Below are 24038 nucleotides of genomic sequence, written 5' to 3' on the forward strand. Positions count from 1 at the left end.
GAGCGTCTGCCGAGGCTGGAGCGGCTGGTACGGCTGGAGCAGAGCAGTGAGTCCAGAGAGTGCACTGGCACCACTGGGGATGCAGTGCAGTGAGTCCAGAGAGTGCACTGGCACCACTTGGGATTCAATGCAGTTAGTCCAGAGAATGCACTGGCAACACTGGGGATGCAGTGCAGTGAGTCCAGAGAGTGCGCTGGCACCACTGGGGATGCAGTGCAGTGAGTCCAGAGAGTTCGCTGGCACCACTGGGGATGCAGTGCAGTGAGTCCAGAGAGTGCACTGGCACCACTTTGGATGCACTGCAGTGAGTCCAGAGAGTGCACTGGCACCACTGGGGATGCACTGCAGTGAGTCCAGAGAGTGCACTGGTACCACTGGGGATGCACTGCAGTGAGTCCAGAGAGTGCACTGGCACCACTGGGGATGCAGTGCAGTGAGTCCAGAGAGTGCACTGGCACCACTGGGGATGCAGTGCAGTGAGTCCAGAGAGTGCACTGGCACCACTCGGGATGCAGGGCAGTGAGTCCAGAGAGTGCACTGGCACCACTGGGGATGCAGGGCAGTGAGTCCAGAGAGTGCACTGGCACCACTGGGGATGCACTGCAGTGAGTCCAGAGAGTGCAATGGCACCACTGGGGACTGTTTTGCAAAGAAAAGCGTTTTATTGTTGCTATTCACAGCTTCCATTATTCACAGGTTTTTGAATGCTAACATTGCTCAGGAAAAGATCTGATATTTGTAGGGGTACCGTCATTCCTAGTTATTTGTTTTTACATTGTCCTTGCATTTATTACCATATAATTTCAAGTCTAAGTTTGTGGTTTAAGTTATAATAAGGAAAAAAGCAGTAGTTGAGGTGATCAGGTTAAAGATTATAGATGGAGAGGAACTTGGCGTTAGATACTAAAAACAGGATGGCAGTTAGCCTTGCCTTAGAAAAATTAAAATGGTTGACTAAACTTTTTTTCCCAAAACGTTGTGTTGACCAGCCAATTTGTTTTTGGCGGTATTAAAGCTGTCTGCAATAAGTTTTTCTGTTTTGGATTGTAGCTAGTTCCTCTAGGTGCTCCCGCAGAATAGTATTTTTACTATACCTATATATACTTTATATATTTACTATACCTATATATACCTAATGCCTTTCTTAGAAACAAACAAACAAAATCTCTTTTTAAATATAACTTTCTTGCAGTTGTTAATGATGGAATTGCTCCGCCACAAAGGATTCTTTTTCCACCGGAGACGATATGTATGGATTGGCAAGAAACACAAAGTGTTGGAGTTGGCCTGTACAATCTTGGCAACACACGTTTTCTTAATGCTACTCTACAGTGTTTGACCTACACCCCCCACTTGCCAATTACATGCTTTCTCTTGAGCACAGCCAGTCATGTGAGTACTTTCTAACAGTATTTTAAATCTGTTGGATAGCTCTGAAGGTGAAGAACAGCAGTGATTCTGTGAGACAAAGTTACTTGCCTGATTTTACCTGTGGAAGCTGGCTTTGAGCATTTTATTAGCAGTGGGCTCAGAATAGCATATGGAGTGCGTTTAATGCACCATGTGTGTTTTTTGTTTGTTTTTTTAAAAGGATCTTTTCTTGCTTCATGGGAATAATGAAGTGCATTGGACAGGAATGCATTTAATGAACATTTGGCATTTGGGCTATTTGGGCTTCCTGCTGCTAGAAAGGCAATAAAATTTAGGATGTTGGCATCATAGGTCTTTAGTCTTCACAGCCTAGGTTCCATAATGCACTACAATAAATGGTCTGTTCGTTGTTGAACCAATTAAAAAAAACAGAAGCAAACAAAAACAAAACCTAGAAAGCAATATGAGCTGTTATGAACATGACTAGATTTTTTTGTGGGACTGTATTAAAATCTAGACTGATTTTGTTCTAAATAAAATGTTGTACTATAAACTAAATGTTGTACTAAACGTGTATGCTTTTTAGGCTGGTATCTTTGTATCGATACCTAGAAATTTAACTGTTTTCTTCCTGTATATAGAAATTGTTTCAGTTAAGAATCCTGTTGAAAAAAGGAGGGCAGAAGTACTATTACATACATTACTTTAGTTTTTCCTTTCTCCCAAAGGACTCGTAGCTCTGTATCATGAAGCTCAACTGACAGCACTGTGCTGAAAATAACCCACATTCTCTTAATGCTGTATCATCAATGTCAAATATTCTTTCCTCATATATTTTGCAGCCTGTGGAGTTCACATTCCTGTCAGCCTTCACAAACGTGACTTTGCAGTAGTCTTTTAGATTTCTCATCACAAAATGCACTTGAACACAAGCTTAATGGATATTTTTATTCTATAAAGTTGTGTGAAATGAAATGTTACGAGACTGTTGGGACAAGGAGACTTATCTATAGTTTAAATGTTACTTATATGTTTGTTTGTAGTTATGTCTGTTTCGCTAGACTGGGATGCTTTCTTCTTTCACTCTTCAGGTCGTGAACAAGATTTTTGCATGATGTGCACGATGGAGACTCACATTAACCAGGCCCTGCGTTGCACTGTTGATGCCATCGAGCCTACGCGTGTTATCAATAACCTCAGTCGTAAGTGGCTTCAGATGTGTTTCTTTTTCAGTATCTTGTAATCTTCAAATAATTATTTGATGTGTATAAATGGTTTTAACACTGTAAAGAAGAGAGATTTTAGAAATACGAGAATTATTTCATTTTTAAATGAGGTAAATACTATCATCTTCTTATTTAGGAATAGGACAACATTTCCATTTTGGCAGTCAAGAAGACGCACACGAGTTCTTGCGCTATACTGTCGATGCTATGCAGGAAGCGTGCTTGAATGGAAGCACCAAGTCAGCATAAACAAATTCACTTTTATACGTTCTCTAGCACCTTGTAGTCCTTTATTTACTATCAAAACTGAAAGTCTACGTCATCCTTGGTTTTCATAAAACTCTTTGAAGAGTTAACTGTGTGCCTTAAATCTTCTGAGGTCTGATTATAATTTATTTCCAGATTGGACAGATCTTCTCAAGCTACCACCATCATTCATTAAATATTTGGAGGATTTCTAAGATCAAGAGGTACTTTTAAAAATATTCCTGTCCTTAGAACTGATCTGTGTCTTTTGTCGGTAGTAAAGCAGTCTGCAGTTTGTCTAAAGTAGTATCTATCGACAACTTGAATTTGGACAGTTAGTCTCCTCCACGTATTGTTAAGCATTTATATTTTGCTTCCACTGAAGTGCTTGAATTGCAAAGCAGTTTCGGATACGTATGAGGCATTTCTTGATATCACTTTGGATATAAAGGTAGGATGTTTTGTAAATATAATTCATGATGTTTAAGTACATGTATAACTTTCTAAATTAAACTTGTTTAACTTAAAAAACCAAACCACATACAATGTTAAAATATAAGAGCTTGGTGGTGGTTAGAAAGTGGATTGGACTTTGTCCTTCTGTGGAACCCCTGTAAATAGTCTCCGCATAAGGAGACAGCTCCACGTAAGGACACAGTTCAAGAGCTGTGCAAGACGCTGCTTAGTGAGCCAGCACAGGCTGCTAACATTAATTACCACAGAGCCAGCTCACATTCTCAACTCACAGGAACCTGCTGCTGCCTTCCACTCCAAATCATTCTCCATAGCTCCTTGCTTCAGCTCACCACTACTACAAAATGAAGCAACAACAACAACAACAACAACAACAACAAAGCTGCGTCTCCTTATTTCTAAATGAAGTTAAAAGATAACTTATGCTCTAAGTCATGCAATACATAAAACTAATATCTAGTATTAAGACATAATTAGTAATAATCTTACTCGCTACATTTGTAGCAATTCTCTCCATCCAGCTCTTCAGGTTTCACAAATAGTTCTAGAGCTCTGGTAACAGATGAAACCGCCTAGAGGAGCGAGAGAGAAGAGCGTAAAGTCACTGTAAATTCAAAATTCCAGAGATGCACTAGGAGTTTATAAGAGAATCTGACTAATACATACGTAAGCGATCTACTGGTAAGGTATTTAGGGTTAGGGGTTTAAGGTCTCAATTTTTGTTTGTTTTTAAGGTTAGGGGCTCCAGGGTTAGGGCCTTGAGAGTCTTAATTTTTTGGGTTAGGGTTTAGAGGGTCTTAATTTTTAGGGTTAGGGGTTTTAGGCGTAGGTCTTCAGGGCTTTAGTGTGGTAAATTTTATTGGGTTAGGGCTGAAAGGGTTTTTAGGGTTAGGGTTTCTAGAGTTTTTTGGGGTGGGGGTTAGGGTTAGATGCGTGGGTGCCGTAGGGTTAGGGGTTAGGCCTAATATTAGGGCGGAAGGCCAAATTAAGAGGGTGGGAGACCCCCAAAATTGAAGGGTTGAAGCCCCAAGTTAGGGGAAGGAACCTCAAAGTTGTGGGGTCCCCCAAAATTGGGCAGAAGAACTATTAATATTGGGGGAAACCCGAAAAAAGGAGGGTGGGGGACTCTAAAATTGGGGGGGACCCCCAAAAGTGGTCAGGTCCCCCCAAATTAGGGGAGGAACCCCCAAGATTGGGTGGGTGAACCCCCAAATTGGGGGGAAGAACACTTAAAATGGAAGCGTGAAATTCCAGAATTGAATGTGGACCCCCCAAGAACTGGGGAGGAATCCCCAAAATTCGGGGGGACCCTCAAAATTGGGGTTAAAGCCCCAGATGTCGGGGAGTGAAGCCCCAAATTAAGGGATGGAACCTCAAAAATGTGGTGAGAACCCCAACATTGGGGGAAAGAACCTTAATATTAGGGTGGCAGGCCTAAAAAAGATGGTGGGGGACCCCAAAATTGTGGGGGGATTGGAAGGGGGGGGGGAATCCCCAAAATGGAGGGGGAACCCCAAAACTGGGGGGGCGAAGCACCAAATTAGGGAAAGGAACCGAAAATTGTGGGGAAGAACCCTGAAATGGAGAGGTGAAAACCCGAAATTGAGGGGAAAACCCCAAAACGGCGGGAAAACCTCCATAAACACAAAATGGAACGGGAAATGTAACAGAGCAAAAAACGTGGCGTCCTACGGCAAACTGCGAGGCTCAATTTTCCGGGGAGTGCTGGGAAATGTAGTTCTTGGGAACTGGGTTTCCGGGAGGCCATGTTGCCTTCCCAGAGCATGTCGGGAGGTGCAGTTCTCGAGAAGCCGCTTACCGGGCAGCCATATTGGGAGTCCGGGGAATGCCGGGAGATGTAGTCTTCCGGCACTGGGCTTCCGGGAGGCCATATTGGTTTCCCAGAGCATGCCGGGGTATGTAGTACTCGAGGGCACTGGGCTTCCGGGAGGCCATGTTGTTTTCCCAGAGCATGCCGGGAGATGTAGTTTTCCGGCACTGGACTTCCGGGAGGCCATATTGTTTTCCCAGAGCATGCCGGGAGATGTAGTTCTCGGACACTGAGCTTCCGGGAGGCCATGTTTTTTTCCTAGAACATGCTGGGAGATGTAGTCTTCCGGCACTGGACTTCCGGGAGGCCATATTGGTTTCCCAGAGCATGCCGGGATATGTAGTTTTCCGGCACTGGACTTCCGGGAGGCCATATTGTTTTCCCAGGGCATGCCGGGAGATGTAGTACTCGGGGGCACTGGGCTTCCGGGAAGCCATGTTGTTTTCCCAGAGCATGCCGGGAGATGTAGTTTTCCGGCACTGGACTTCCGGGAGGCCATATTGTTTTCCCAGAGCATGCCGGGAGATGTAGTCTTCCGGCACTGGGCGTTTTTTGCTAATAATAATTTTTGTACTAATAACATAGGCTCAGGCAAGGATCTCAGTGAGGTAGCATTTTTATTCACGAGTGCAATGGCAGGTGTCCCACAAGCCACGTACTAGTTTATACAGTTTAACACAGTTTATATAAATTTTTTTTTTCCCTCTCGGTGACCAGGACCCTCCCCAGTTTCCCAATTGACCGGGTAATCCAGGTTCACAATCTATCTGGTTCTTCACAGAAAATACACAGCTGCTGGCCTGTTACAAGTCAATTTTCTTTTTTTCTTGACTGTTTTCCTCTTTGAGGTGGTAATGTTTCTTACACCGTGATTTCCACCCAATTGCTCTAAGGATTCTGGTTGTCTGCATTTTACAAGGTTGTCTGTGAAGCTTTCTTATCACTGCACGCAAATCTCAGTACCACCTTCCTTCCCTCTAAACGATGTAACTCTGTGCAAAAACATTTTTATTCCCACAACCTTGATCCCCTTACCCTAAAATCCTTATTCCCTTTAACCCTAACAACTCTAACCACAACCCTAACCCTTCATATCAACCCCCCAACGCTAATGACACTGACTAATGATCCAAACCCCAAACTGCCCCTAACCCCAGGCAACTGACAAAGAAACTGACACATAGCTGAAAACTACAAAAAAGGCAAAACCCTGGATACACACCCCAAATCACAAACACGTGACCAAAATGCTACAGAAAAGCCCCAGACGCAGGCCCCAAGCACTACAGCTAGGCCCCAGAAGCTCAAGACACATCCCAAAGCCAAAATGCAAGCCCCAAACGCTACAGAAAAGCCCCCAAACACCAGACGCAGGCTGCAGAAGTCTACAAGCAGGCCCCAACCACACCCGGATGCAGACCCCAACTGTCCACAAGCAGCTCCCAACCCCCCCCCATGAACTGGACCCCACCCCACCCAGATGCAGGCCCCAGCCCCAGCCCCCACGCCCCAGACTCTGGCCCCAAAGGTGTACAACCAGCTCCCAAATGTCCCCCTCAAAGGGAGGCTCCAAAGCCCGCCAGAAGACCCTAGAGTGTACAAGCAGCTCCCAACCCCCCCAGCACAGGCCCCAACCCCCCCCAGACACAGGCCCCAAAGGTGTCCAAGCAACTCCCCACCCTCCCCAGAGGCACACCCCAAAGGTGTACAAACAGCCCCAACCCCCCAAGACCCAGACCCCTACAGTGTACAAGCAGCTCCCACCCCCCCCCGCAAGGCAGGCCCTAACAGTGTACAAGCAGCTCCCACCCCCCCCCCAGACGCAGGCCCCACCAAAGGTGTACAAGCAGGCCCCTACAGTATACAAGCAGCTCACAACCACCCCCCCCAGAGGCAGGCCCCAACCCCCTCCAGATGCAAGCCCCAAAGGTGTACAAGCAGCTCCCAACCCCCTCCAGATGCAGATCCCTACATTGTACAAGCAGCTCCCAACACCTGCCCCCAAATTCACTTTTATACGTTCTCTAGCACCTTGTAGTCCTTTATTTACTATCAAAACTGAAAGTCTACGTCATCCGGTTTTCATAAAACTCTTTGAAGAGTTAACTGTGTGCCTTAAATCTTCTGAGGTCTGATTATAATTTATTTCCAGATTGGACAGATCTTCTCAAGCTACCACCATCATTCATCAAATATTTGGAGGATTTCTAAGATCAAGAGGTACTTTTAAAAATATTCCTGTCCTTAGAACTGATCTGTGTCTTTTGTCGGTAGTAAAGCAGTCTGCAGCTTGTCTAAAGTAGTATCTATCGACAACTTGAATTTGGACAGTTAGTCTCCTCCACGTATTGTTAAGCATTTATATTTTGCTTCCACTGAAGTGCTTGAATTGCAAAGCAGTTTCGGATACATATGAGGCATTTCTTGATATCACTTTGGATATAAAGGTAGGATGTTTTGTAAATATAATTCATGATGTTTAAGTACATGTATAACTTTCTAAATTAAACTTGTTTAACTTAAAAAACCAAACCACATACAATGTTAAAATATAAGAGCTTAAGAGAGCAGATGGAAGCATCTGCCTCGAGGGCAGGTGAGTTGGCAGAGTAAGGGAGCAGATGAGAGTACCTGTCCTAGCTGTGCTGTGGCTTTGGATGCTGCCGCGGCCTATGCTTTTCTTTTTCTTTCGCAGGTGCCTTGCACAGACTCAGAGGGGCCAAGCTGCACTCTGAAGAGCAGCACGAGAAGGGCAGGCTGGTCGTGAGTGGGGTTGGAGCGGAATGGCCAAGTTGCGCAAGGTGACTGCGAAGGGTATCCATTTTGCTTTTCAGGTGTCATGGCAGGCTCTACACAGAAGTGGCTGAGGATTTGAGAAGAGGTTACAGAGCATCAAGGAGCAGCACATGCAGTGACGGTTTCCAAACGGTATGGTTGCTTTCTCTTCTGTTCATCAGGTGCCACAGGCAAGGTGGGCTGTGACGTTAGTCTTTAGAATCGGAGCTAAGCAGGTCGCTAGAATGCCACAGGGCATCTGAGAAGGGTGTTTTAACAGAAAAAGCTTGTCTGGCATGGCAGTGCCTGATGGCAGTGTGTTTCCACAGGTGAAGAGGTGCCTGAAGCCCCATCCTGTCTAGCCTGCGCACACCTCGCTGAGAATGAAAGCCGCTTTCCAGTAATTCAGAAAGCCAAGTTACATCTCGGCCTCGAGCATCTGGGGCCTGTGCTTTTGGGCCTGTCTGTAGCATTTGGCACTTGCATTAATACTTTCTTGGCATATATTTAGGCTTTTGGGGCCAGTGACTTGGGGGGGTGTGGAGCTGCTTGTACACCTTTGGGGCTTGCATCTGGGGGGGGGGGGTTGGGAGTTGCTTGTACACCTTTGGGGACTGTGGCTGGGGGGGGGGTCAGGGCCTGCATCTGGGGGGGTTGGAAGCTGCTCCTACAATGTAGGGATCTGTATCTGTGGGGGTTGGGAGCTGCTTGTACACAGTATGGGCTTGCGTTTGGGGGCAGGTGTTGGGAGCTGCTTGTACAATGTAGGGATCTGCATCTGGAGGGGGTTGGGAGCTGCTTGTACACCTTTGGGGCTTGCATCTGGAGGGGGTTGGGGCCTGCCTCTGGGGGGGGTGGTTGTGAGCTGCTTGTATACTGTAGGGGCCTGCTTGTACACCTTTGGTGGGGCCTGCGTCTGGGGGGGGGGTGGGAGCTGCTTGTACACTGTTAGGGCCTGCCTTGCGGGGGGGGGTGGGAGCTGCTTGTACACTGTAGGGGTCTGGGTCTTGGGGGGTTGGGGCTGTTTGTACACCTTTGGGGTGTGCCTCTGGGGAGGGTGGGGAGTTGCTTGGACACCTTTGGGGCCTGTGTCTGGGGGGGGTTGGGGCCTGTGCTGGGGGGGTTGGGAGCTGCTTGTACACTCTAGGGTCTTCTGGCGGGCTTTGGAGCCTCCCTTTGAGGGGGACATTTGGGAGCTGGTTGTACACCTTTGGGGCCAGAGTCTGGGGCGTGGGGGCTGGGGCTGGGGCCTGCATCTGGGTGGGGTGGGGTCCAGTTCATGGGGGGGGGTTGGGAGCTGCTTTTGGACAGTTGGGGTCTGCATCCGGGTGTGGTTGGGGCCTGCTTGTAGACTTCTGCAGCCTGCGTCTGGTGTTTGGGGGCTTTTCTGTAGCGTTTGGGGCTTGCATTTTGGCTTTGGGATGTGTCTTGAGCTTCTGGGGCCTAGCTGTAGTGCTTGGGGCCTGCGTCTGGGGCTTTTCTGTAGCATTTTGGTCACGTGTTTGTGATTTGGGGTGTGTATCCAGGGTTTTGCCTTTTTTGTAGTTTTCAGCTATGTGTCAGTTTCTTTGTCAGTTGCCTGGGGTTAGGGGCAGTTTGGGGTTTGGATCATTAGTCAGTGTCATTAGCGTTGGGGGGTTGATATGAAGGGTTAGGGTTGTGGTTAGAGTTGTTAGGGTTAAAGGGAATAAGGATTTTAGGGTAAGGGGATCAAGGTTGTGGGAATAAAAATGTTTTTGCACAGAGTTACATCGTTTAGAGGGAAGGAAGGTGGTACTGAGATATGCTTGCAGTGATAAGAAAGCTTCACAGACAACCTTGTAAAATGCAGACAACCAGAATCCTTAGAGCAAATTAGTTATACATGGCATATTTAAACATAACATTTAGCAAATTTAGTTATACATGTATAACTTTCTAAATTAAACTTGTTTAACTTAAAAAACCAAACCACATACAATGTTAAAATATAAGAGCTTAAGAGAGCAGATGGAAGCATCTGCCTCGAGGGCAGGTGAGTTGGCAGAGTAAGGGAGCAGATGAGAGTACCTGTCCTAGCTGTGCTGTGGCTTTGGATGCTGCCGCGGCCTATGCTTTTCTTTTTCTTTCGCAGGTGCCTTGCACAGACTCAGAGGGGCCAAGCTGCACTCTGAAGAGCAGCACGAGAAGGGCAGGCTGGTCGTGAGTGGGGTTGGAGCGGAATGGCCAAGTTGCGCAAGGTGACTGCGAAGGGTATCCATTTTGCTTTTCAGGTGTCATGGCAGGCTCTACACAGAAGTGGCTGAGGATTTGAGAAGAGGTTACAGAGCATCAAGGAGCAGCACGTGCAGTGACGGTTTCCAAACGGTATGGTTGCTTTCTCTTCTGTTCATCAGGTGCCACAGGCAAGGTGGGCTGTGACGTTAGTCTTTAGAATCGGAGCTAAGCAGGTCACTAGAATGCCACAGGGCATCTGAGAAGGGTGTTTTAACAGAAAAAGCTTGTCTGGCATGGCAGTGCCTGATGGCAGTGTTTTTCCACAGGTGAAGAGGTGCCTGAAGCCCCATCCTGTCTAGCCTGCGCACACCTCGCTGAGAATGAAAGCCGCTTTCCAGTAATTCAGAAAGCCAAGTTACATCTCGGCCTCGAGCATCTGGGGCCTGTGCTTTTGGGCCTGTCTGTAGCATTTGGCACTTGCATTAATACTTTCTTGGCATATATTTAGGCTTTTGGGGCCAGTGACTTGGGGGGGTGTGGAGCTGCTTGTACACCTTTGGGGCTTGCATCTGGGGGGGGGGGTTGGGAGTTGCTTGTACACCTTTGGGGACTGTGGCTGGGGGGGGGTCAGGGCCTGCATCTGGGGGGGTTGGAAGCTGCTCCTACAATGTAGGGATCTGTATCTGTGGGGGTTGGGAGCTGCTTGTACACAGTATGGGCTTGCGTTTGGGGGCAGGTGTTGGGAGCTGCTTGTACAATGTAGGGATCTGCATCTGGAGGGGGTTGGGAGCTGCTTGTACACCTTTGGGGCTTGCATCTGGAGGGGGTTGGGGCCTGCCTCTGGGGGGGGTGGTTGTGAGCTGCTTGTATACTGTAGGGGCCTGCTTGTACACCTTTGGTGGGGCCTGCGTCTGGGGGGGGGGTGGGAGCTGCTTGTACACTGTTAGGGCCTGCCTTGCGGGGGGGGGTGGGAGCTGCTTGTACACTGTAGGGGTCTGGGTCTTGGGGGGTTGGGGCTGTTTGTACACCTTTGGGGTGTGCCTCTGGGGAGGGTGGGGAGTTGCTTGGACACCTTTGGGGCCTGTGTCTGGGGGGGGTTGGGGCCTGTGCTGGGGGGGTTGGGAGCTGCTTGTACACTCTAGGGTCTTCTGGCGGGCTTTGGAGCCTCCCTTTGAGGGGGACATTTGGGAGCTGGTTGTACACCTTTGGGGCCAGAGTCTGGGGCGTGGGGGCTGGGGCTGGGGCCTGCATCTGGGTGGGGTGGGGTCCAGTTCATGGGGGGGGGTTGGGAGCTGCTTGTGGACAGTTGGGGTCTGCATCCGGGTGTGGTTGGGGCCTGCTTGTAGACTTCTGCAGCCTGCGTCTGGTGTTTGGGGGCTTTTCTGTAGCGTTTGGGGCTTGCATTTTGGCTTTGGGATGTGTCTTGAGCTTCTGGGGCCTAGCTGTAGTGCTTGGGGCCTGCGTCTGGGGCTTTTCTGTAGCATTTTGGTCACGTGTTTGTGATTTGGGGTGTGTATCCAGGGTTTTGCCTTTTTTGTAGTTTTCAGCTATGTGTCAGTTTCTTTGTCAGTTGCCTGGGGTTAGGGGCAGTTTGGGGTTTGGATCATTAGTCAGTGTCATTAGCGTTGGGGGGTTGATATGAAGGGTTAGGGTTGTGGTTAGAGTTGTTAGGGTTAAAGGGAATAAGGATTTTAGGGTAAGGGGATCAAGGTTGTGGGAATAAAAATGTTTTTGCACAGAGTTACATCGTTTAGAGGGAAGGAAGGTGGTACTGAGATATGCGTGCAGTGATAAGAAAGCTTCACAGACAACCTTGTAAAATGCAGACAACCAGAATCCTTAGAGCAATTGGGTGGAAATCACGGTGTAAGAAACATTACCACCTCAAAGAGGAAAACAGTCAAGAAAAAAAGAAAATTGACTTGTAACAGGCCAGCAGCTGTGTATTTTCTGTGAAGAACCAGATAGATTGTGAACCTGGATTACCCGGTCAATTGGGAAACTGGGGAGGGTCCTGGTCACCGAGAGGGAAAAAAAAAATTTATATAAACTGTGTTAAACTGTATAAACTAGTACGTGGCTTGTGGGACACCTGCCATTGCACTCGTGAATAAAAATGCTACCTCACTGAGATCCTTGCCTGAGCCTATGTTATTAGTACAAAAATTATTATTAGCAAAAAACGCCCAGTGCCGGAAGACTACATCTCCCGGCATGCTCTGGGAAAACAATATGGCCTCCCGGAAGTCCAGTGCCGGAAAACTACATCTCCCGGCATGCTCTGGGAAAACAACATGGCTTCCCGGAAGCCCAGTGCCCCCGAGTACTACATCTCCCGGCATGCCCTGGGAAAACAATATGGCCTCCCGGAAGTCCAGTGCCGGAAAACTACATATCCCGGCATGCTCTGGGAAACCAATATGGCCTCCCGGAAGTCCAGTGCCGGAAGACTACATCTCCCAGCATGTTCTAGGAAAAAAACATGGCCTCCCGGAAGCTCAGTGTCCGAGAACTACATCTCCCGGCATGCTCTGGGAAAACAATATGGCCTCCCGGAAGTCCAGTGCCGGAAAACTACATCTCCCGGCATGCTCTGGGAAAACAACATGGCCTCCCGGAAGCCCAGTGCCCTCGAGTACTACATACCCCGGCATGCTCTGGGAAACCAATATGGCCTCCCGGAAGCCCAGTGCCGGAAGACTACATCTCCCGGCATTCCCCGGACTCCCAATATGGCTGCCCGGTAAGCGGCTTCTCGAGAACTGCACCTCCCGACATGCTCTGGGAAGGCAACATGGCCTCCCGGAAACCCAGTTCCCAAGAACTACATTTCCCAGCACTCCCCGGAAAATTGAGCCTCGCAGTTTGCCGTAGGACGCCACGTTTTTTGCTCTGTTACATTCCCCGTTCCATTTTGTGTTTATGGAGGTTTTCCCGCCGTTTTGGGGTTTTCCCCTCAATTTCGGGTTTTCACCTCTCCATTTCAGGGTTCTTCCCCACAATTTTCGGTTCCTTTCCCTAATTTGGTGCTTCGCCCCCCCAGTTTTGGGGTTCCCCCTCCATTTTGGGGATTCCCCCCCCCCTTCCAATCCCCCCACAATTTTGGGGTCCCCCACCATCTTTTTTAGGCCTGCCACCCTAATATTAAGGTTCTTTCCCCCAATGTTGGGGTTCTCACCACATTTTTGAGGTTCCATCCCTTAATTTGGGGCTTCACTCCCCGACATCTGGGGCTTTAACCCCAATTTTGAGGGTCCCCCCGAATTTTGGGGATTCCTCCCCAGTTCTTGGGGGGTCCACATTCAATTCTGGAATTTCACGCTTCCATTTTAAGTGTTCTTCCCCCCAATTTGGGGGTTCACCCACCCAATCTTGGGGGTTCCTCCCCTAATTTGGGGGGACCTGACCACTTTTGGGGGTCCCCCCCAATTTTAGAGTCCCCCACCCTCCTTTTTTCGGGTTTCCCCCAATATTAATAGTTCTTCTGCCCAATTTTGGGGGACCCCACAACTTTGAGGTTCCTTCCCCTAACTTGGGGCTTCAACCCTTCAATTTTGGGGGTCTCCCACCCTCTTAATTTGGCCTTCCGCCCTAATATTAGGCCTAACCCCTAACCCTACGGCACCCACGCATCTAACCCTAACCCCCACCCCAAAAAACTCTAGAAACCCTAACCCTAAAAACCCTTTCAGCCCTAACCCAATAAAATTTACCACACTAAAGCCCTGAAGACCTACGCCTAAAACCCCTAACCCTAAAAATTAAGACCCTCTAAACCCTAACCCAAAAAATTAAGACTCTCAAGGCCCTAACCCTGGAGCCCCTAACCTTAAAAACAAACAAAAATTGAGACCTTAAACCCCTAACCCTAAATACCTTACCAGTAGATCGCTTACGTATGTATTAGTCAGATTCTCTTATAAACTCCTAGTGCATCTCTGGAATTTTGAATTTACAGTGACTTTACGCTCTTCTCTCTCGCTCCTCTAGGCGGTTTCATCTGTTACCAGAGCTCTAGAACTATTTGTGAAACCTGAAGAGCTGGATGGAGAGAATTGCTACAAATGTAGCGAGTAAGATTATTACTAATTATGTCTTAATACTAGATATTAGTTTTATGTATTGCATGACTTAGAGCATAAGTTATCTTTTAACTTCATTTAGAAATAAGGAGACGCAGCTTTGTTGTTGTTGTTGTTGTTGTTGTTGTTGCTTCATTTTGTAGTAGTGGTGAGCTGAAGCAAGGAGCTATGGAGAATGATTTGGAGTGGAAGGCAGCAGCAGGTTCCTGTGAGTTGAGAATGTGAGCTGGCTCTGTGGTAATTAATGTTAGCAGCCTGTGCTGGCTCACTAAGCAGCGTCTTGCACAGCTCTTGAACTGTGTCCTTACGTGGAGCTGTCTCCTTATGCGGAGACTATTTACAGGGGTTCCACAGAAGGACAAAGTCCAATCCACTTTCTAACCACCACCAAGCTCTTATATTTTAACATTGTATGTGGTTTGGTTTTTTAAGTTAAACAAGTTTAATTTAGAAAGTTATACATGTACTTAAACATCATGAATTATATTTACAAAACATCCTACCTTTATATCCAAAGTGATATCAAGAAATGCCTCATATGTATCCGAAACTGCTTTGCAATTCAAGCACTTCAGTGGAAGCAAAATATAAATGCTTAACAATACGTGGAGGAGACTAACTGTCCAAATTCAAGTTGTCGATAGATACTACTTTAGACAAACTGCAGACTGCTTTACTACCGACAAAAGACACAGATCAGTTCTAAGGACAGGAATATTTTTTAAAGTACCTCTTGATCTTAGAAATCCTCCAAATATTTGATGAATGATGGTGGTAGCTTGAGAAGATCTGTCCAATCTGGAAATAAATTATAATCAGACCTCAGAAGATTTAAGGCACACAGTTAACTCTTCAAAGAGTTTTATGAAAACCAAGGATGACGTAGACTTTCAGTTTTGATAGTAAATAAAGGACTACAAGGTGCTAGAGAACGTATAAAAGTGAATTTGTTTATGCTGACTTGGTGCTTCCATTCAAGCACGCTTCCTGCATAGCATCGACAGTATAGCGCAAGAACTCGTGTGCGTCTTCTTGACTGCCAAAACGGAAATGTTGTCCTATTGCTAAATAAGAAGATGATAGTATTTACCTCATTTAAAAATGAAATAATTCTCGTATTTCTAAAATCTCTCTTCTTTATAGTGTTAAAACCATTTATACACATCAAATAATTATTTGAAGATTACAAGATACTGAAAAAGAAACACATCTGAAGCCACTTACGACTGAGGTTATTGATAACACGCATAGGCTCGATGGCATCAACAGTGCAACGCAGGGCCTGGTTAATGTGAGTCTCCATCGTGCACATCATGCAAAAATCTTGTTCACGACCTGAAGAGTGAAAGAAGAAAGCATCCCAGTCTAGCGAAACAGACATAACTACAAACAAACATATAAGTAACATTTAAACTATAGATACAGTATCCACTCTCCTTGTCCCAACAGTCTCGTAACATTTCATTTCACACAACTTTATAGAATAAAAATATCCATTAAGCTTGTGTTCAAGTGCATTTTGTGATGAGAAATCTAAAAGACTACTGCAAAGTCACGTTTGTGAAGGCTGACAGGAATGTGAACTCCACAGGCTGCAAAATATATGAGGAAAGAATATTTGACATTGATGATACAGCATTAAGAGAATGTGGGTTATTTTCAGCACAGTGCTGTCAGTTGAGCTTCATGATACAGAGCTACGAGTCCTTTGGGAGAAAGGAAAAACTAAAGTAATGTATGTAATAGTACTTCTGCCCTCCTTTTTTCAACAGGATTCTTAACTGAAACAATTTCTATATACAGGAAGAAAACAGTTAAATTTCTAGGTATCGATACAAAGATACCAGCCTAAAAAGCATACACGTTTAGTACAACATTTAGTTTATAGTACAACATTTTATTTAGGACAAAATCAGTCTAGATTTTAATACAGTCCCACAAAAAAATCTAGTCATGTTCATAACAGCTCATATTGCTTTCTAGGTTTTGTTTTTGTTTGCTTCTTTTTTTTTAATTGGTTCAACAACGAACAGACCATTTATTGTAGTGCATTATGGAACCTAGGCTGTGAAGACTAAAGACCTATGATGCCAACATCCTAAATTTTATTGCCTTTCTAGCAGCAGGAAGCCCAAATAGCCCAAATGCCAAATGTTCATTAAATGCATTACTGTCCAATGCACTTCATTATTCCCATGAAGCAAGAAAAGATCCTTTTAAAAAAACAAACAAAAAACACACATGGTGCATTAAACGCACTCCATATGCTATTCTGAGCCCACTGCTAATACAATGCTCAAAGCCAGCTTCCACAGGTAAAATCAGGCAAGTAACTTTGTCTCACAGAATCACTGCTGTTCTTTCACCTTCAGAGCTATCCAACAGATTTAAAATACTGTTAGAAAGTACTCACATGACTGGCTGTGCTCAAGAGAAAGCATGTAATTGGCAAGTGGGGGGGGGTGTAGGCCAAACACTGTAGAGTAGCATTAAGAAAGCGTGTGTTGCCAAGATTGTACAGGCCAACTCCAACACTTTGTGTTTCTTGCCAATCCATACGTATCTTCTCAGGTGGAAAAAGAATCCTTTGTGGCGGAGCAAGTCCATCAGTAACAACTGCAAGAAAGTTATATTTAAAAAGAGATTTTGTTTCTAAGAAAGGCATTAGGTATATATAGGTATAGTAAATATATAAAGTATATATAGGTATAGTAAAAATACTATTCTGCGGGAGCACCTAGAGGAACTAGCTACAATCCAAAACAGAAAAACTTATTGCAGACAGCTTTAATACCGCCAAATTCAAATTGGCTGGTCAACACAACGTTTTGGGAAAAAAAAGTTTAGTCAACCATTTTAATTTTTCTAAGGCAAGGCTAACTGCCATCCTGTTTTTAGTATCTAACGCCAAGTTCCTCTCCATCTATAATCTTTAACCTGATTACCTCAACTACTGCTTTTTTCCTTATTATAACTTAAACCACAAACTTAGACTTGAAATTATATGGTAATAAATGCAAGGACAATGTAAAAACAAATAACTAGGAATGACGGTACCCCTACAAATATCAGATCTTTTCCTGAGCAATGTTAGCATTCAAAAACCTGTGAATAATGGAAGCTGTGAATAGCAACAATAAAACGCTTTTCTTTGCAAAACAGTCCCCAGTGGTGCCAGCGCACCCTCTGGAGTCACTGCACTGCATTCCCAGTGGTGCCAGTGCCCTCTCTGCACTCACTGCAGTGAATCCCCAGCGGTGACAGTGCACTCTCTGGATTCACTGCACTGCATCCCCAGTGGTGCCAGTGCACTCTCTGGACTCACTGCACTGCATCACCAGTGGTGCCAGTGCACTCTCTGGACTCACTGCAGTGCATCCCCAGTGGTGCCAGTGCACTCTCTGGACTCACTGCAGTGCATCCCCAGTGGTGCCAGTGCACTCTGTGGACTCTCTGTACTGCATCCCGAGTGGTGCCAGTGCACTCTCTGGACTCACTGCACTGCATCCCCAGTGGTGCCAGTGCACTCTGTGGACTCACTGCACTGCATCACCAGTGGTGCCAGTGCACTCTCTGGACTCACTGCAGTGCATCCCCAGTGGTGCCAGCGCACTCTGTGGACTCACTGCACTGCATCCCCATGGTGCCAGTGCACTCTGTGGACTCACTGCACTACATACCCAAGGTGCCAGTTCACTCTCTGGACTCACTGCACTGCATCCCCAGTGGTGCCAGCGCACTCTCTGGACTCACTGCCCTGCATCCCCATGGTGCCAGTGCACTCTCTGGACTCACTGCACTACATACCCAAGGTGCCAGTTCACTCTCTGGACTCACTGCACTGCATCCCCAGTGGTGCCAGTGCACTCTCTGGACTCACTGCTCTACATACCCAAGGTGCCAGTTCACTCTCTGGACTCACTGCACTGCATCCCCAGTGTTGCCAGTGCACTCTCTGGACTCACTGCAGTGCATCCCCTGTGGTGCCAGTGCACTATGTGGATTCACTGCACTGCATCCCAAGTGTTGCCAGTGCACTCTATGGGCTCACTGCACTGCATCCCCTGAGGTGCCATTGCACTCTCTGGACTCACTGCAGTGCATCCCCAGTGGTGCCAGTGCACTCTCTGGACTCACTGCACTGCATCCCCAGTGGTGCCAGTGCACTCTCTGGACTCACTGCCCTGCATCCCGAGTGGTGCCAGTGCACTCTCTGGACTCACTGCACTGCATCCCCAGTGGTGCCAGTGCACTCTCTGGACTCACTGCACTGCATCCCCAGTGGTGCCAGTGCACTCTCTGGACTCACTGCAGTGCATCCCCAGTGGTACCAGTGCACTCTCTGGACTCACTGCACTGCATCCCCAGTGGTGCCAGTGCACTCTCTGGACTCACTGCAGTGCATCCAAAGTGGTGCCAGTGCACTCTCTGGACTCACTGCACTGCATCCCCAGTGGTGCCAGCGAACTCTCTGGACTCACTGCACTGCATCCCCAGTGGTGCCAGCGCACTCTCTGGAGTCACTGCACTGCATCCCCAGTGGTGCCAGTGCACTCTCTGGACTCACTGCAGTGCATCCCCAGTGGTGCCAGTGCACTCTACGGGCTCACTGCACTGCATCCCCAGTGGTGCCAGTGCACTCTCTGGACTCACTGCTCTGCTCCAGCCGTACCAGCCGCTCCAGCCTCGGCAGACGCTCCAGCCTCGGCAGCCCCTCCAGCCGCTCCAGCCGCGGCAGCCGCTCCAGCCGCTCCAGCCGCCGCAGCCGCTCCAGCCGCGGCAGCCGCTCCTGCCGCGGTAGCCGCGGCAGCCGCTCCATCCGCGGCAGCCGCTCCAGCCGCTCCAGCCGCGGCAGCCGCTAACGCGGCTGGAGAGGCTACCGCGGCTGGAGCGGCTGGAGCGGCTGGAGCAGTTGCCGCGGCTGGAGCGGCTGGAGCGGCTGCCGCGGCTGGAGCGGCTGGAGCGGCTACCGCGGCAGGAGCGGCTGCCTCGGTTGCCGCGTCTGGAGCGGCTGCCGCGGCTGGAGCGTCTGGAGCGGCTGCCGCGGCTGGAGCGTCTGGAGCGGCTGCCGCGGCTGGTGCGGCTGGAGCAGAGCAGTGAGTCCAGAGAGTGCACTGGCACCTTGGGGATGCAGTGCAGTGAGTCCAGAGAGTGCACTGGCACTCCTCGGAATGCACTGCAGTGAGTCCAGAGAGTGCACTGGCACCACTGGGGATGCAGTGCAGTGAGTCCAGAGAGTGCACTGGCACCACTGGGGATGCAGTGCAGTGAGTCCAGAGAGTGCACTTGCACCACTGGGGATGCAGTGCAGTGAATCCAGAGAGTGCACTGGCACCTTGGGAATGCAGAGCAGTGAGTCCAGAGAGTGCACTGGCACCACTGGGGATGCCGTGCAGTGAGTCCAGAGAGTGCACTGGCACCACTGGGGATGCAGTGCAGTGAGTCCATAGACTCCATAGTGGTGCCACTTCCCTCTCTAGAGTCACTGCACTGCATACCCAGTGCTGCCAGTGCACTCTGTGGACTCACTGCACTGCATCCCCAGTGGTGCCAGTGCAATCTCTGGACTCATTGCAGTGCATCCCCAGTGGTGCCAGTGCACTCTCTGGACTCACTGCACTGCATCCCCAAGGTGCCAGTGCAATTTCTGGACTCACTGCACTGCATCCCCATGGTGCCAGTGCACTCTCTGGACTCACTGCACTGCATCCCCAAGGTGCCAGAGCACTCTCTGGACTCACTGCACTGCATCCCCAATGGTGCCAGTGCACTTTCTGGACTCACTGCAGTGCATCCCCAGTGGAGAGCCGTCCACTGGTGATGCAGACACAGGAGTGGGAGCGGCTGCCGCGGCTGGAGCGCCTGTCGCGGCTGGAGCGGCTAACGGGGCTGGGGATGCTACCGCGGCTGGAGCGGCTGGAGCGGCTGGAGCAGTTGCCGCGGCTGGAGCGGCTGGAGCGGATGGAGCGGCTGGAGCGGCTGCCGCGGCTACCGCGGCAGGAGCGGCTGCCGCATCTGGAGCGGCTGGAGCGGCTGCCGCGTCTGGAGCGGCTGGAGCGGCTGCCGCGGCTGGAGCGGCTGGAGGGGCTGCCGAGGCTGGAGCGGCTGCCGACGCTGGAGCGGCTGGTGCGGCTGGAGCAGAGCAGTGAGTCCAGAGAGTGCACTGGCACCTTGGCGATGCAGTGCAGTGACTCCAGAGAGTGCGCTGGCACCACTGGGGATGCAGTGCAGTGAGTCCAGACAGTTCGCTGGCACCTCTGGGGATGCAGGGCAGTGAGTAAAGAGAGTGCACTGGCACCACTGGGGACGCACTGCAGTGAGTCCAGAGAGTGCACTGGCACCACTGCGGATGCAGTGCAGTGAGTCCAGAGAGTGCACTGGCACCTCAGGGGATGCAGTGCAGTGAGCCCATAGAGTGCACTGGCACCACTGGGGATGCAGTGCAGTGAGTCCAGAGAGTGAACTGGCACCTTGGGTATGTAGTGCAGTGAGTCCAGAGAGTGCACTGGCACCATGGGGATGCAGGGCAGTGAGTCCAGAGAGTGCGCTGGCACCACTGGGATGCAGTGCAGTGAGTCCAGAGAGTGAACTGGCACCTTGGGTATGTAGTGCAGTGAGTCCAGAGAGTGCACTGGCACCATGGGGATGCAGGGCAGTGAGTCCAGAGAGTGCGCTGGCACTACTTGGGATGCAGTGCAGTGAGTCCACAGAGTGCACTGGCACTACTGGGGATGCACTGCAGTGAGTCCAGAGAGTGCACTGGCACCACTGGGGATGCAGTGCAGTGAGTCCAGAGAGTGCACTGACACCACTGGGGATGCACTGCAATGACGCCAGAGAGTGCACTGGCACCACTGGGGATGCACTGCAGTGAGTCCAGAGAGTGCACTGGCACCTTGGGGATGCAGTGCAGTGACTCCAGAGAGTGCACTGGCACCACTGGGGATGCAGTGCAGTGACTCCAGAGGGTGCACTGGCACCACTGGGGACTGTTTTGCAAAGAAAAGCGTTTTATTGTTGCTATTCACAGCTTCCATTATTCACAGGTTTTTGAATGCTAACATTGCTCAGGAAAAGATCTGATATTTGTAGGGGTACCGTCATTCCTAGTTATTTGTTTTTACATTGTCCTTGCATTTATTACCATATAATTTCAAGTCTAAGTTTGTGGTTTATGTTATAATAAGGAAAAAAGCAGTAGTTGAGGTGATCAGGTTAAAGATTATAGATGGAGAGGAACTTGGCGTTAGATACTAAAAACAGGATGGCAGTTAGCCTTGCCTTAGAAAAATTAAAATGGTTGACTAAACTTTTTTTCCCAAAACGTTGTGTTGACCAGCCAATTTGTTTTTGGCGGTATTAAAGCTGTCTGCAATAAGTTTTTCTGTTTTGGATTGTAGCTAGTTCCTCTAGGTGCTCCCGCAGAATAGTATTTTTACTATACCTATATATACTTTATATATTTACTATACCTATATATACCTAATGCCTTTCTTAGAAACAAACAAACAAAATCTCTTTTTAAATATAACTTTCTTGCAGTTGTTAATGATGGAATTGCTCCGCCACAAAGGATTCTTTTTCCACCGGAGACGATATGTATGGATTGGCAAGAAACACAAAGTGTTGGAGTTGGCCTGTACAATCTTGGCAACACACGTTTTCTTAATGCTACTCTACAGTGTTTGACCTACACCCCCCACTTGCCAATTACATGCTTTCTCTTGAGCACAGCCAGTCATGTGAGTACTTTCTAACAGTATTTTAAATCTGTTGGATAGCTCTGAAGGTGAAAGAACAGCAGTGATTCTGTGAGACAAAGTTACTTGCCTGATTTTACCTGTGGAAGCTGGCTTTGAGCATTTTATTAGCAGTGGGCTCAGAATAGCATATGGAGTGCGTTTAATGCACCATGTGTGTTTTTTGTTTGTTTTTTTAAAAGGATCTTTTCTTGCTTCATGGGAATAATGAAGTGCATTGGACAGGAATGCATTTAATGAACATTTGGCATTTGGGCTATTTGGGCTTCCTGCTGCTAGAAAGGCAATAAAATTTAGGATGTTGGCATCATAGGTCTTTAGTCTTCACAGCCTAGGTTCCATAATGCACTACAATAAATGGTCTGTTCGTTGTTGAACCAATTAAAAAAAACAGAAGCAAACAAAAACAAAACCTAGAAAGCAATATGAGCTGTTATGAACATGACTAGATTTTTTTGTGGGACTGTATTAAAATCTAGACTGATTTTGTTCTAAATAAAATGTTGTACTATAAACTAAATGTTGTACTAAACGTGTATGCTTTTTAGGCTGGTATCTTTGTATCGATACCTAGAAATTTAACTGTTTTCTTCCTGTATATAGAAATTGTTTCAGTTAAGAATCCTGTTGAAAAAAGGAGGGCAGAAGTACTATTACATACATTACTTTAGTTTTTCCTTTCTCCCAAAGGACTCGTAGCTCTGTATCATGAAGCTCAACTGACAGCACTGTGCTGAAAATAACCCACATTCTCTTAATGCTGTATCATCAATGTCAAATATTCTTTCCTCATATATTTTGCAGCCTGTGGAGTTCACATTCCTGTCAGCCTTCACAAACGTGACTTTGCAGTAGTCTTTTAGATTTCTCATCACAAAATGCACTTGAACACAAGCTTAATGGATATTTTTATTCTATAAAGTTGTGTGAAATGAAATGTTACGAGACTGTTGGGACAAGGAGACTTATCTATAGTTTAAATGTTACTTATATGTTTGTTTGTAGTTATGTCTGTTTCGCTAGACTGGGATGCTTTCTTCTTTCACTCTTCAGGTCGTGAACAAGATTTTTGCATGATGTGCACGATGGAGACTCACATTAACCAGGCCCTGCGTTGCACTGTTGATGCCATCGAGCCTACGCGTGTTATCAATAACCTCAGTCGTAAGTGGCTTCAGATGTGTTTCTTTTTCAGTATCTTGTAATCTTCAAATAATTATTTGATGTGTATAAATGGTTTTAACACTGTAAAGAAGAGAGATTTTAGAAATACGAGAATTATTTCATTTTTAAATGAGGTAAATACTATCATCTTCTTATTTAGGAATAGGACAACATTTCCATTTTGGCAGTCAAGAAGACGCACACGAGTTCTTGCGCTATACTGTCGATGCTATGCAGGAAGCGTGCTTGAATGGAAGCACCAAGTCAGCATAAACAAATTCACTTTTATACGTTCTCTAGCACCTTGTAGTCCTTTATTTACTATCAAAACTGAAAGTCTACGTCATCCTTGGTTTTCATAAAACTCTTTGAAGAGTTAACTGTGTGCCTTAAATCTTCTGAGGTCTGATTATAATTTATTTCCAGATTGGACAGATCTTCTCAAGCTACCACCATCATTCATCAAATATTTGGAGGATTTCTAAGATCAAGAGGTACTTTAAAAAATATTCCTGTCCTTAGAACTGATCTGTGTCTTTTGTCGGTAGTAAAGCAGTCTGCAGTTTGTCTAAAGTAGTATCTATCGACAACTTGAATTTGGACAGTTAGTCTCCTCCACGTATTGTTAAGCATTTATATTTTGCTTCCACTGAAGTGCTTGAATTGCAAAGCAGTTTCGGATACGTATGAGGCATTTCTTGATATCACTTTGGATATAAAGGTAGGATGTTTTGTAAATATAATTCATGATGTTTAAGTACATGTATAACTTTCTAAATTAAACTTGTTTAACTTAAAAAACCAAACCACATACAATGTTAAAATATAAGAGCTTGGTGGTGGTTAGAAAGTGGATTGGACTTTGTCCTTCTGTGGAACCCCTGTAAATAGTCTCCGCATAAGGAGACAGCTC

At 47.4% G+C, this 24038-nt stretch overlaps 2 protein-coding genes across 3 annotated transcripts; one reads left to right on the forward strand and one right to left on the reverse strand.

The window, feature by feature from the left end:
- Positions 1–647: 647 nt before the first annotated feature.
- On the reverse strand, positions 648–6951 carry LOC310891374 (uncharacterized protein). Of its 2 annotated transcripts, none has more exons than XM_083853634.1 (3): positions 5137–6951; positions 3807–3889; positions 648–2654 (listed from the first exon to the last, which is right to left on the reverse strand). In XM_083853634.1, exons 1-2 carry the CDS (start codon positions 5601–5603, stop codon positions 3862–3864), a joined length of 495 nt encoding a protein of 164 aa, XP_083709760.1. In that variant the 5' UTR covers positions 5604–6951; the 3' UTR covers positions 648–2654; positions 3807–3861. The 2 variants fall into 2 exon arrangements, with proteins under 2 accessions (XP_083709760.1, XP_083709761.1); XM_083853635.1 differs by lacking the exon at positions 648–2654 and adding an exon at positions 3126–3654.
- Positions 6952–7750: 799 nt separating this feature from the next.
- On the forward strand, positions 7751–16643 carry LOC310891375 (uncharacterized protein). Its single transcript, XM_083853636.1, has 6 exons — positions 7751–8399; positions 10037–10269; positions 10446–10533; positions 11946–12862; positions 14110–14192; positions 15345–16643. The coding sequence occupies exons 4-5, from the start codon at positions 12396–12398 to the stop codon at positions 14135–14137; spliced, it is 495 nt and encodes a 164-aa protein (XP_083709762.1). The 5' UTR covers positions 7751–8399; positions 10037–10269; positions 10446–10533; positions 11946–12395; the 3' UTR covers positions 14138–14192; positions 15345–16643.
- The last annotated feature ends 7395 nt before the right edge of the window (positions 16644–24038 follow it).

This window comes from Anser anser, assembly GCF_964211835.1.
Source record: "Anser anser genome assembly, contig: HAP1_SCAFFOLD_411, whole genome shotgun sequence".
Lineage (NCBI taxonomy): Eukaryota > Metazoa > Chordata > Aves > Anseriformes > Anatidae > Anser > Anser anser.